The sequence below is a fragment of the Anabrus simplex genome, chromosome 1 (assembly GCF_040414725.1).
Source record: "Anabrus simplex isolate iqAnaSimp1 chromosome 1, ASM4041472v1, whole genome shotgun sequence".
Lineage (NCBI taxonomy): Eukaryota > Metazoa > Arthropoda > Insecta > Orthoptera > Tettigoniidae > Anabrus > Anabrus simplex.
This window is the reverse complement of record NC_090265.1, coordinates 465185608-465200150: the sequence shown is the minus strand read 5'-3', so window position 1 is coordinate 465200150 and position 14543 is coordinate 465185608. Positions and strand designations below refer to the sequence as shown.

At 38.2% G+C, this 14543-nt stretch overlaps 1 protein-coding gene across 1 annotated transcript in view; it reads right to left on the bottom strand.

The window, feature by feature from the left end:
- The window catches only part of LOC136867344 (beta-1,3-glucan-binding protein), a 101445-nt gene that overhangs the window by 26313 nt on the left and 60589 nt on the right, over positions 1–14543 (bottom strand). The window contains exon 6 of the mRNA XM_067144518.2: positions 6660–6905. Within this exon, the coding sequence (XP_067000619.2) occupies positions 6660–6905 (246 nt within the window). The remainder of the gene's footprint in view (positions 1–6659; positions 6906–14543) is intronic.

The window sequence follows — 14543 nt, the reverse complement described above, 5'->3', positions numbered from 1 at the left end:
ATTATCATCAATCTGTCAAACATAATTCAGATCGCTTCCCACCCATAACAAATTCTCCCTCTGCACCATCCACCCAGTAATGCTGTGTATATATAAAATTTAAAAAATCCACCACCCCCAGTCAAATGAAGTCATATCCTCACCGATGCTCCCCCTGTCAACTATTTTACAGCCCAGCCACTGGAATAATCTTGCATACTTTTAAAAAGATACATACTAAATGGTGGAAAATATATAATATTCCATTTAAAGGAATTATTTTATTATTCAAAGTCAATGAAGAAGCAACATGGTATTCATCAATTGTACTGTAGTTTCAGTCTAAAGTTTTTGCAGACAAATGGAGCAAAGGGGATTACATGTTCTGTTAACACCTTCTTACTGAATAAGGTGTGCATTCAAACACCTCCATGAACAATGGCAGATTCTGTTCACATGTCAAAGGTGATGCCACTCCAAACCATGAAGGAGCCACCACCATACCACGTCCTCCTGGAGATATTGCAGGGAGAATATCACTCCTCAGTCCTATTCCATACTCTCTCTCTCTGTCATCAGGTGGCATGAAGCAAAATCATGACTTCTGTGAAGAGCTCCTATGATCACTGGTCCACAGTGCTATTCCGGAATTGTCATGCAAATTCTAATTGTGCTTCTTGTTGCTGGGGGGTAAGCTGCACTCCAGTTGTGGGTATTCTTGACCTCAAATTGTCTCCCAGAAGTTTTCATCTAATAGTCCTCTAACTTTCAGCAGTATTTTTTTACTGCCTTGATATGATTTCTAGCCTGGATCACAATAGTGTGGCGATCTCACAAGACCTGAAGGACTAGGAATCTGTCATCCCTGAAAGTTATAGACTTCTGATGGCCTGATCTGTGTCATCTCAGATAGGTACTGAGTTCACGAAACCATCTGAGAGCACACTGCACACTTCCAAATGATGTATCAAACACATTACTGAAATAACAAAGGCTTTGTCCATCCTCGATTAAAATTCTTGCAGCATCTTCTTGGCTAAGAGGTATCTTTATTCGATAAATATAAAAGAAAAACTGAATAATTTTTTTTTATTTGTGACAAAAAAACTACCACATATTGATAACACATCAATACTTCTGCACTGGTATTGCAAAAAGCTTAACCAACCAACCGACCGACCGACCAAATCTAATGAACATATCACACGTGAGATATGCGCAAAAAAAAAAGGCAAACCCTCAAAGTTTAGTTGAGTTTAGATTTCATCCTACGTGGTTTCATTTTCAGCCGTTACGAGCGCGCAGGAAGCGAGTAAAGAAAATGGCTGCGGCTGGAGAGCAGAAGTCATTCTGTGTGCTTGATTACCATGTAAACAAGTCTGTGATTAGTGTTCAACGACATTTCCGTACCAGGTATGGAAGAGACCCACCTACTGGAAAAGCACCGAGCTCGATAGCTGCAGCCGCTTAAGTGCGGCCAGTATCCAGTAATCGGGAGATAGTGGGTTCGAACCCCACTGTCGGCAGCTCTGAAGATGGTTTTCTGTGGTTTTCCATTTTCACACCAGGCAAATGCTGCGGCTGTACCTTAATTAAGGCCACGGCCACTTTCTTCCCATTCCTAGGACTTTCCTATCCCATCGTCACCATAAGACCTATCTGTTCGGTGCGACGTAAAGCAAATAGCAAAAAATAAAATAAAATGGAAAAGCCATTCGTGCGTGGTATGCAAAATTCAGAGACACGGGCTGGATTTGTAAACAAAAGTAGGCTGGCCAACCTTCAACCGGGGAAGAGACAGTGGAACGTGTTCGCGCCAGTTTCGTGCAGAGTCTGCAGGAGTTCACCTACCAGGCAGCGAGGCAACTTGAACTTCCACAGGTAACTGTTTGGTGCATTCTGCGGAAACGTTTACGAATGAAACCCTACCGCTTGCAACTTATGCAGGCCTTGAAAGACACTGATTATGCTGCTCGAGCGTCCTTCTGTGCTGATTTTCTCGCATTAATGGAAGAGGATGGATTCTCCGAAAGGGTAATTTTCAGTGATGAAGCGACTTTTCACCTTTCTGGGACTGTTTGTTAAAAATGAAGCCATGTTTTCCAGTGTTGACTTAGTTAAATGTAGCAAAGGCTTTTCAGTCTGTCAAACACATAGCAAATATAATGTAAATTAAAACACTAAAAGCATATCATGTAGTATGTGTTTTATGATATGCTTTTAGTGTTTTAATTTACATTATATTTGCTATGTGTTTGACAGACTGAAAAGCCTTTGCTACATTTCTGGGACTGTGAATAAACACAATAAGGATCTGGGGAACTTCTAATCCCCGTCAAGTTGTGGAACACCAACACGATTTCCCAAGGTGAATGTGTTTTGTGCCATTTCCCATGAGAAGGTTTATGGACCCTTTTTCTTCATTGAACCTACTGTGACAGGAAATGTTTTTCTTGATATGCTTCAACAATGGCTCCTGCCACAGCTCGAAGAGGATAGTGCAGATTTCATCCTTCAACTGGATGGTGTCCTTCCGTATTACCATGGCAACATTTGGAGCCATCTCAACTAGACATTGGCACAATGCTGGATAGGTCGTGCATCTCAGGAGGATCGAACTCTTATTCGTTGGCCACCGCGTCCCCCCGACTTAACCCCATGTGATTTCTTCTTGTGGGGTTTCGTAAAGGATCATGTTTACGTACCACCTCTTCCACTAATATTGGACGACCTTCGTGCCCGCATCACAGCAGCCATCACAGAGATTGACCGCGACACGGTACACAAGGTTTGGCAGAAGATAGACTATTGGCTTGAGGTATGTCGTGTTACATGAGGTGCTCACATAGAACACTTGTGATTTTACTGAAAAACTTTAAGAGTTTACCATTCTTAGCACGTCTCACATTACGATATATTTATTAGATTTCACAGAATAAATTTATGAAATCGGATCCATCATTTTGAATTGCCCTGTACACTATTTGTAGATTTGTTTAGAAGTTTTTTTCTTTGCAGTGTTTTAATGGTTTTTAAAGTAGGGCCTACTTTCCTTTTATTTTTTCTATAATGCATGATTTTGAGTTTTCTTCTACCGTTCCCTCCAAGTAATTGACTTGCAATAGTCCATCTAAATGTAACTTTTATTAGCCATAATTCAAATAAAGTGCACCTTCTTTTCAAGATCATCAATAATATGCAGAGAATACTGAACAGCAAACACCAAGAAGAGTGTGAGGAGAATTCAGGCTGTCCAAGATTCTTCAAGAACTTTCTGAGATTACTGGAATCATCCTAGCTTGCTTATAATTTGACCAAGTGTAAAAAATCAGATGGTCATCATGATACAATGTATTTTTCAGAGTATGAAAATTTTACTCCTGCCCACACTACTTATTATACAGTACATATAATAATATACTACTTAGAGGTTCTATGAACTTCTCTTCTAATTACAGTACCGTACAGCACATTGCAACTGATCTGCAGAAATCATTCACCATCTACAGTGCTTGGTAAAATTAAGATTCACTTCCTAAATTGGCTGCTCTTCCTTGCATATACTAGTATTTAGCTGGATTAAGTGCTTACAGATATGAGAAGAAGGTACAGAATTAAACATATGTGGTTAGTGCTGTTCATTATTAATTATGCTCATATGAACATTACCTCTTCCAATAAATTCACTAGAATTTCCAACCTTAGTAAATATGATAGAATCATTAAAATGTTCATGAAACTGGAGAACACTAAGTACACCATCATACAAGTGTATGCCCCACAGACAGGCTGCAGTGAGGAAGACAAAGAGAAATTTCGGCAAGACCTGGAAGATACAGTTAATGAGGAAAATGTTATTATTATTGGAGATCTAAATGCGCAAGTTGGGGTAGACAGACTTGGGTACGAGAACATCATTGGTCCACATGGATTTGGACAAAGGAACCCAGAAGGAGAACAACTATTAGATCTGTGCAGAAGAAATGATCTTATAATCAAAAAAACATTCTTCAAAAAAAAAGAGACAGTCACAGAATAACAAGGTACAGTTGGGATGGCCAGTATAGAACATTGATTGACTACATAATCACAAATAAAGATGGTGGCAGGTACATCACAGATGTCAAGGTCATCCCTAGTGATAGCATGGACAGTGACCACAGATTGTTGGTAGTAGACTTCAAACATAAGGCAAAAGAAACGCAGAAACTTATTACGAAAAAACCAAGGGTTAAAACTTTGAAGTTGCAAGAAGTCCAAATAAAGGAAGAATACAAACTAAGGATTCAACAGAGTTTGCCGAAGTGTGAAGTAACCAGCGTTAATGAAGAATGGAAGGCCTTCAAAGACACCTTTGTGGGAGAAGCCAAAAACCTATGTGGAGTTACAAGTTCTATCAAAAGAAAAAAGGAGACACCATGGTGGAATGATAGAGTGAAAACAGCGGTGAAAGAAAGAAACCAAATAAAGAAGGTACTGGACAAGGAAAAACATAAACAGGGACAAGAACAAAAAGAACAAGAAATACAAAGACTTCAAGGAGTATACAGGAACAAGAAACTTGCTGTAAAGAACATTGTAAGGGAAGAAAAAGAGGAGAAATGGAATGAGTTTGCAGACAAACTGGAAGAAGACAGTAGAGGAAATATGAAATTGCTATACAGAGTAGTGAAAAACAAGCGAAGGGATCAAGAGACCATAAAAGCAATAGAACGTGATGATGGAGCTCTGGCAGAAGAAGAGGGAGAAATTAAGCAAGAATTCAAGATCTATTTCGAAAAGCTGCTGAATGGAGATACAGAAAACATAACAACGGATAGAGGAGAGCCAAGTCGAGGAACCACAACTGAACCACCAATTACATGGCTTGAGGTTGAAAATGCGCTCAAGAGCATGAAGAAAGGAAAGGCAGTGGGCATAGATGAACTAAGTGCAGATATGCTGAAAGCAGCAGGAATTCCAGGAATCCAATGGCTCTACAGACTGCTCAGCAAGATATGGGAGGAAAATACTATTCCTGAGGACTGGAAGATGGGCATCATTGTACCTCTGTTCAAGAAAGGAAGCCGATGAAAATGTACTAATTACCGTGGTATCACACTACTGTCTCATGTCCTGAAAATATTGGAAAAAATAATAGAGACCAGAATCAGAGATATTGTTGAACCAATTTTGGAAGAAGAGCAGTATGGTTTCAGACCAGGAAGGTCAACTACAGACCTTATATTTGCAATTAGGATGCTAATGGAAAAATACTGGGAGAAGAACAAGCCTTTATTTCTAATATTTTTGGACATTGAGAAAGCATACGATAGTGTACCAAGGAAAAGAATTTGGCAATGCATGAAAAAACTTCAAGTGCGAGACAGCCTCATAGACAAAGTGAAAATGTTGTATAGTGGGAACAGAAGCTGTGTTCAAGTAGGATGTGATTTGTCGGACTGGTTTGAAACAAAGAGAGGAGTGCAGCAGGGCAGCTCATTGTCACCACTTCTATTTATTATTGTAATGGATGTAGTAATGAAATCAATTAAAAGGAAAGAACATGGAGATATCAAAGCCTTCACATTTGCAGATGATGTTGCGATCTGGAGTGACTCAGAAGAGGAATTGGGAGAGAGAATACAAAGCTGGAATGAGGAGTTTAAGAAATATGGTTTAAACATCAGAAAGACCAAGACGGTGGTGATGAAAGTGTATGGGGAAGGAGCAGAACCAATAGTCATGTTAAATGAAGCTCAGCTGGACAGCGTGCCAGTTTTCAAATACTTGGGTAGTGTTATATCAAATGATAACCTAGCAAAACATGAGGTGAACAATTGAATCAATAAGGCAACACAATTTTACCACCAGGTAAGACACCTGCTGTGGGATGAGCAAATACCCATGAAAACAAAAATGACATTGTACAAGTCCTATTATACACCAATTCTTACGTTCAGTCTCGAAACCATAACACTGACCAATAGAGATAATTCCAAACTTCAGGCAGCTGAAATGAAATTCCTACGCACTATGATCCAGAAAACCAGGAAAGACAAGATTAGGAATGAGAAAATTAGAGAAGAAGTAGGAATAGATGATTCTCTCCTCAATAAGATTCAGATATCAAGACTGAAGTGGTTTGGTCACATGAAGAGGATGCCAATAAACAGAACTGCAAGGAAGGAATTTGACAGAAAGGTAGAAGGAAGACGACCCGTGGGAAGGCCACGAAGGAAATGGATAGATTTAGTTAAGAGCGATGTACTGCTGAGAGGTCATGATTGGGACAAGTTGGTGGAGGAAGAATGGTACAAGGACAGGATGAGATGGAGGAGGCTCATATACCACACCCGGGAAACTGGAGATGGTTTAGGATGATGATGATGAGTAAATATGAATGATAATGAGTAGTTTATTCCAAATTCTGCATAATCATTTTGAGGTCTAGTGTTTGATTTTAGGTACATAGTCTAATGCTTTTTGGCTGATGATGACGCAAAACAGCGTTGAAACTAGTTCCAAGTGCAAATACATGTTATAAATAAACTATAACATTTTTGTATTGAAAAGGTGGACCGTTTTAAGTTTTCCTATCATCTAGTCTAATGCTAGCATAAAATCTAATCCAAAATCACATAGTTAGAGTATAGAATTACTTTCCTCTTTACTTTTCATAGAAAATTAAAAATAATTACCTGGTGTCCATGAGATAGCATAGGTGTGGAAGGCATCACTCCAAGAATCTGCACCATCAATACCAAACATTTCATTATGGACAGAATTATGGATTCCAATCATACATCCAACTTCTAGATGTCTTGATCCAATATCTCTGCCTCCTGCTTCCAGGTTGCTATTTCCCCTCACCAGCACCAACTGAATGCGACCTGACTCCAAAGGTTTGGTTCCATAGACATTTGATTTTGGTTCCAACCAGATTTCTATTAACAAGCAGAACATTCAATGCTTTAAGGCTCTGAAATACCAATATATGTGAAGAATATTTTACACAGCTAGAATTCAAGGTTACATAACTTTATCCAATGGAGAATGCAATTAATATTAGTATACTAGCAAGATACCCGTGCTTCGCTACGGTATTATACTGAAATTTATAATTGAATGCTTATCGTTTTATATATAACCCGCCGATATTCGCGATCTGACTCGTTTTCTGAGATTTTCCGCCAAAATTCGCGATCTGACTCGTTTTCTGAGAGATTACGGTAACGTTCCTCCCATTTTTCAATCTTTTCTCCAGCAATCGATTTTGTACTTCCCGAGCTAGGTCCAGGTATTCCGCCCGGTCAGTTGGGTCCCTAAATCTTTGCCACCTTTTCCTATATGCATTTTTAATGTGGATCAAATCCTTGAGGAGATCCAGCGTGGTGTCGTCTTGGGTGCCTTGGCGGTACTGAACCGGCGACCGGACTGCAATCATAGTCATTACCCGTCCAGGACCCGTTTCCAGCACGATCCGCACATTTTGACGATGGTCCAGAACATCATTATTATTATTATTATTATTATTATTATTATTATTATTATTATTATTATTATTATTATTATTATTATTATTATTATTGATGTTCTGGACCCCACAGCAAGATGCAAGACCTCTACTTGGCGGTAAATTACATCTGCTGCCATTGTCGTTGATGACAGTACGACCAGCACCATTGTCGCCCGTAGGCAAGTGCACAGGATGTCTGGCTATACGAATGACATACTTCTGTGCATTATTGACCTTATTATAGAGGTGAACAATTGCAGGTCAATCTTATACCTATCGTTTATTTCAAATGTGTTTAAATTTTTATTTATATGCCAGAAGTATCTACTGTAATCTAAGAAGGTTCTCCAAAGGAAAAGATGGCTTTTGAAAACAAACCCAGGAAAGATTAAAAATGATCAGTTTATGATCAGAATAAGTACACTGAAAATCCAAAGCCTGTTTCCAGTCATTCAACTGGGTCAGGAATGGAATGAATAAGTCCCAGCTAGCGGTGAGGATAGGAATTGTGCTGGCTGCCGAAGCCTGTTGCACTCCTCTGGGTCAATGATTAATGAATGACAAATGAAATGAAATGATATTGGAGAGTGTTGCTGGAATGAATGATGACGGGGAAAACCGGAGTACCTGGAGAAAAACCTGTCCCGCCTCCGCTTTGTCCAGCACAAATCTCACATGGAGTGACCGGGATTTGAACCACGAAGCCCAGCAGTGAGAGGCCAGCATGCTGCTGCCTGAGCCACGGAGGCTCCTTATAAGTACATTAGGAACACTAAAATCAATTAGTCTCACCTCCGTTTTCACCCCACCGCGGTTAAGTTGATTTACCCCCCCCCCCCAAAATGAAGGCTTGTTTCTTTATGTTTAAAGGAGATTCCAAATACCAATGTTCATGTGTGTTACCTTCAGTTTTGAGATATAAGTATTCCCATAAAAATAATTCACTTTTTTCTCTTCCTTTCAGACTCTCTGCCCCCCTCCCCCCAAGTGAATTTTCCAGCAAAAAATATTTGTTTCTTTGATAGTAAAGGATCTTCTAAATACCGATTATCTTCAGTTTTTGAGATATGTGTCCTCATGAAACAAATTCAACTCCTTTTCACACTCGCCCTCAAAGATGAATCCCCCTCTCAAAAAAAAAAAAAGTGTCGTTTTATTTTTAAAGAAGATCTAAATACCTATTTTCACATCTGTAACAACTTTAGTTTCTATTAGATGTAAGTATCCTCATACAATTAATTTTTCAAGTTTTGACCCCCCTCTCCTTTCATTGAATTTTCCAAGAATAAATGTTTCTTTACTTTAACAGAAGATTCCAAACACCAGTTTTTACATCTGTAACTTTTTACATTTCTGAGATATACTGTAGATATAGTCTTTCTAAAAATTCACCCCAATTTGTCACTCCTGTTTAACCCCCATTAATTAGATTTTCCAAACAAAAAAAAAAAAAGTTTCTGTATTTTTAAAGGAGATTCCATATACTAATTGTCTGGTCTGTAATATCTTCAGTTTCTGAGATAAAAGTATCCTCATTAAAGATATTCAACCACTTATTCACACTTTTCACCCCTCCTATTGGGATTTACAGAAAACAAAAAATATGTGTTCTTTTATTTTTAAAGGAGATTCTAAATATCAATTTTTACATCTGAAAGCTTTTGAAGTTTTGAGATATAGATACACTCGTTTTTAAAATAAACCACCCCTTTCATCCCCCACTATTTTAATTTTCTAAAAACAAAAACTACATGTTTCTTTATTTATAAAGGAGATCCCAAATACCAATTTTTTGGTCTGTAACATCTTCAGTTTCTGAGATATAAGGATCCTTATTAAAGGCATTCAACCATTTTTCACCCATTTTCACCCCTCCTATTGGGATTTTCCAAAAACAAATAATACGTGTTTCTTTATTTTGAAAGTAGATTCTAAGTACCAATTTTTACATCTGTAAAGTTTGAAAGTTTTGAGATATAGATACACTCATTTTAAAAATTCACCCCCCTTTCAATCCTCCTCTATTTGGATTTTCCAAAAACAAAAAGTACATGTATCTTTATTTTTAAAGGAGATCCCAAATACCTTTTTTTCAGGTCTGTAATATCTTCAGTCTCTGAGATATTAGTATCCTCATTAAAGGCATTCAACCCATTTTCGCCCCCTTTTCATCCCCCTTAATGGGATTTTCTGAAAACAAAAAATCACATTTTCTTTATTTTGAAAGGAGATTCTAAGTACCAATTTTTACATCTGCAAACTTTTAAAGTTTTGAGATATAGATACACTCATTTTAAAAATTCACCCCCCTTTCAACTCCCCACTATTTAAATTTTATAAAAACAAAATATACATGTTTCTTTATTTATAAAAAGGAGATCCCAAATACCAATTTTCAGGTCTGTAACATCTTCAGTTTCTGAGATATAAGGATCCTTATTAAAGGCATTCAACCATTTTTCACCCCTTTTTACCCCTCCTATTGGGATTTTCCAAAAACAAAAAAAATATGTGTTTCTTTATTTTGAAAGTAGATTCTAAGTACCAATTTTTACTGTAAAGTTTGGAAGTTTTGAGATATAGATGCACTCATTTTAAAAATTCACCCCCCCCCCATTCAACCCTCCACTATTTGGATTTTCCAAAAACAAAAGTACATGTTTCTTTATTTTTAAAGGAGGTCCCAAATACCTTTTTTCAGGTCTGTAAATCTTCAGTTTCTGATATATAAGTAGGCTATCCTCATTAAAGGCATTCAACCCATTTTTCACTCCTTTTCACCCCTCCTATTGGGATTTTACGAAAACAAAAATATATATGTTTCTTTATTTTGAAAGGAGATTCTAAATACCAAATTCTACGTCTTTAAACTTTTACAGTTTCGAGATATAGATGCACTCATTTCGAAAATTCACTCCCTCTTTTCACCCCCATTATTTGGATTTTCCAAAAACAAAAAAATACGTGTTCCTTTATTTTTAAAGGAGGTTCCAAATTTAAATTTTCATGACTGTAACATCTTCAGTTTTTGAGATATAAGTTTCCTCATAAAAGGTGTTCAACCCGTTTTCCCCCCCTTTTTCACCCCCTTGCATGGGATTTTCCGAAAACAAAAAGATACGTGTTTCTTTATTTTGAAAGGAGTTTCTAAGTACCAATTTTTACGTCTGTAAAGTTTGAAAGTTTTGAGATATAGATACACTCATTTTAAAAATTCACTCCCCTTTCAACCCTCCACTATTTGGATTTTCCAAAAACAAAAGTACATGTTTCTTTATTTATAAAAAGGAGATCCCAAATACCGATTTTTAGGTCTGTAACATCTTCAGTTTCTGAAATATAAGGATCCTTATTAAAGGCATTCAACCATTTTTCACCCCTTTTCACCCCTCCTATGTCCGACTCGTTGGCTGAACGGTCAGCGTACTGGCCTTCGGTTCAGAGGGTCCCGGGTTCGATTCCCGGTCGGGTTGGGGATTTTAACCTTAATTGGTTAATTCCAATGGCACGGGGGCTGGGTGTATGTGTTGTCTTCATCATCATTTCATCCTCATCACGACGCGCAGGTCGCCTACGGGAGTCAAATCAAAAGACCTGCACCTGGCGAGCCGAACCCATCCTGGGATATCCCGGCACTAAAAGCCATACGACATTTCATTTTACCCCTCCTATTGGGATTTTCTGAAAACAAAAAAATACGTGTATTTTGAAAGTAGATTCTAAGTACCAATTTTTACATCTGTAAAGTTCGAAAGTTTTAAGATATAGATACACCCATTTTAAAAATTAACCCCCCTTTCAACCCTCCATTATTTGGATTTTCCAAAAACAAAAAGTACATGTTTCTTTATTTTTAAAGGTCTTTAATATCTTCAGTTTCTGAGATATAAGTATCCTCATTAAAGGCATTCAACCCATTTTCACTCCTTTTCACCCCTCCTATTGGTATTTTCCGAAAACAAAAAAAATACGTGTTTCTTTATTTTGAAGGGAGATTCTCACATTTTCAACTGAGGAAAGGGCACGAAGATCGGAGCGTCTGAAGAAGTACTGGGAGGACCGCAAAGCCCGAACAATCCCTTCAAAGAGACCTGAACGACGGACTGACTAAAGTGATCCTATGTGGTCATAAAAGAAGAAGAAGAAGAAGAAGAAGGGAGATTCTAAATACCAATTTCTACATCTGAAAACTTTTACAGTTTTGAGATATAGATACACTCATTTTAAAAATTCACCCCCCCCTTTTCACCCCCCTTTTCACCCCCCTTTTCACCCCCAATATTTGGATTTTCCAAAAACAAAAAAATATGTGTTTATTTTTAAAGGAGGTTCCAAATTAAAATTTTTATGACTATAACATCTTCAGTTTTTTAGATATAAGTCTCCTCATAAAAGGTGTTCAACCCCTTTTCCCCCCTTTTCACCCCCCTTTCATGGGATTTTCCAAAAGCAGAAAATTACACGTTTATTTTTAAAGGAGATACCAAATACCAGTTTTTATTACTCTAAACCTTTAAGTTTTTGAGATATAGATATTCTCATTTTAAAAATTAACCCCTTGTTTTCACCCCCTTAGCGATGGAATATCCAAAAGTCCTCCTTTAGCGAGCACCTACATGTTAGTATTAATGTATCCCCAAAATTTCATTTCTCTATGTCCAGTAGTTTTGGCTCGGCGATGATCAGTCAGTCAGTCAGTCAGTCAGTCAGTCAGTCAGTCAGTCAGTCAGTCAGTCAGTCAGTCAGTCAGTCAGTCAGGACAAGTTATTTTAGTTAAAGCAGAAGCGGTGATTCCTAATCGCTACTGAGTTAAAGTGTTATTTTAATGTAGCTTAGGACTTAAGTATGAAGTTTAATAAGTAGAACAGTATCAAGGTTCTAAATAGCCAAAAATAAATTTTTGATTGATTATTTGGTGTTTCTTTTACATAACATAAAATAATATAACATAAGAACTTAGCAACTTATGTACAGAGAGCTACTTGTAGTAAAGTAGAATGCCACAAAAAAAAAAAAAAAAAAAAAGTTGAGATGTTCAAAAACCATTGACACTAAATATTTTTTCTTCACAGTAACAATTTATTGAAACAAAATAAACACATATTAAATTAGAGGTATTCCCCACTAATGTATGTACATCTTTGCCAATGTTCCAGCAGTTTCCATATTTGCACAGCAAAGCATTCTTTGGGAAAACCCCAGCACTGCTGCTTAGTGATGGGAAGTGATTTGCAAACCTGCTACTAAATCACTGCTAGTGTGAAATCACAGTTCAACCTGCTAGCGGGTTGGCCACACTAGCAGGTCTTAACTGCGATTGTGATGTTTCGCAGGCGGCAGCGCTGCGCTGCGAGAAATCCTTAAACTAACGTGATCAACCGACGTAAAACGCACAGCAAGGCCTGTAATAGCAGTCGGTAGCAGTTAAGAAAGCAGTAGCAGATAACCTAATCAAGTACCGGCAGCGCTGCGCTGCGAGAAATCAATAAACTAACGTGATCAACCAGTGTGAAACGCGCAGCAAGGCCAATAGTAGCAGCCAATAGCAGTTAACAGACTAGCAGTTAAGAAAGCAGTAGCAACTAATCTAAATCAGTAATCACAGCATCACACTCACAAGTCCAAGTCTAACTATGACCCACACCTGATCAACCAGCGTGAAACGCGCAGCAAGGCCAATAGTAGCAGCCAGTAGCAGTTAACAGACTAGCAGTTAAGAAAGCAGTAGCAACTAATCTAATCAGTAATCACAGCATCACACTCACAAGTCCAAGTCTAACTGTGACCCACACCACAGTCGCAGTTGCGGCTGCGATGTGATTGTAAACATTTATTGTCGACATTGTCATACGATCACAGGAAGGGAAAGTAATTAGAATCTGCGGCCGTGAAAGCCATCTTGCCCATTTTTGAAAGGAGCTATTGTCGTGTTGTGGGATTTATAACCTCCCAACCTGTGATTTATTTTAGTCTTCTCATTATATAATTCATTTTATTGGGTTGTGACTTGTGGTTGTAGGTCTAAAAGTGAAAAATTGTGATGGTAGCAGTTGAGTTGACTAAGTATTTTGATCAGTGATTTATGACGTTGTAGGCATAATATTTTGCCTACTGTTTTTTGTTTTTACACTATTGTACAGTAGTATAAGTATTCGGTACTAAAATTAGTGGTATTGCTAACAAGAGAAGTAGCAGCAGGCGAACACTGAGTGAGTTTTGGGCATTTTATCAGAATAATCTTTTCCTCCTCCTGTCTGACTCCTTGGCTGAGTGGTCAGCGTTGAGGCCTTCGGTTCAGAGGGGTCCCGGGTTCGATTCCCAGCCGGTCGAGGATTTTAATCGCGTCATATTCATTCTTCTTGTATCTGGGAGATAGTGGGTTCGAACCCCACTGTCGGTAGCCCTGAAGATGGTTTTGCGTGGTTTCCCATTTTCACACCAGGAAAATGCTGGGACTGTACCTCAATTAAGGCCACGGCCGCTTCCTTCCCACTCCTAGGCCTTTCCTGTCCCATCGTCGCCATAAGACCTATCTGTGTCGGTGCGACGTAAAGCAAATAGCAACAAAAATTATTCGAGCTCGGGGACTGGGTGTTTGTGTTTGTCCCAACACTTTCCTCTTCATTTTCACAAAACACACTACACTACCAACCACCACAGAAACACGCAAATTACATCTTTCCATATAGAGTTGCGTCAGGAAGGGCATCCGGCCGTAAAACAGGGCAAAATCCACATGTGCTACGCAGTTCGCACCCACAATCCCACAGGTGTGGGAAAAGTGTCAGAAGAAGAACAAGAAGTCATTTTCTCCTCCTCACTCCCTGATTTTCTTCCTTAATGAGTAGCTCTATAATTCCAATATAATTATACCAATGATTTTGATAAAAGACAATTGGTTAACCTTCAAATCTATAAGAGTTTTTTCTGTACATTGCTCAGAATTCAAAAAGGATGGTATTTCTGTATCAGTCATGTCCACAGTAACAAGGAAATGCACTTTTTAATTTTCCGTAATGTCTGTCTGTATTACAGCATCACACTCAAAGGTCTAACTGTGATCACA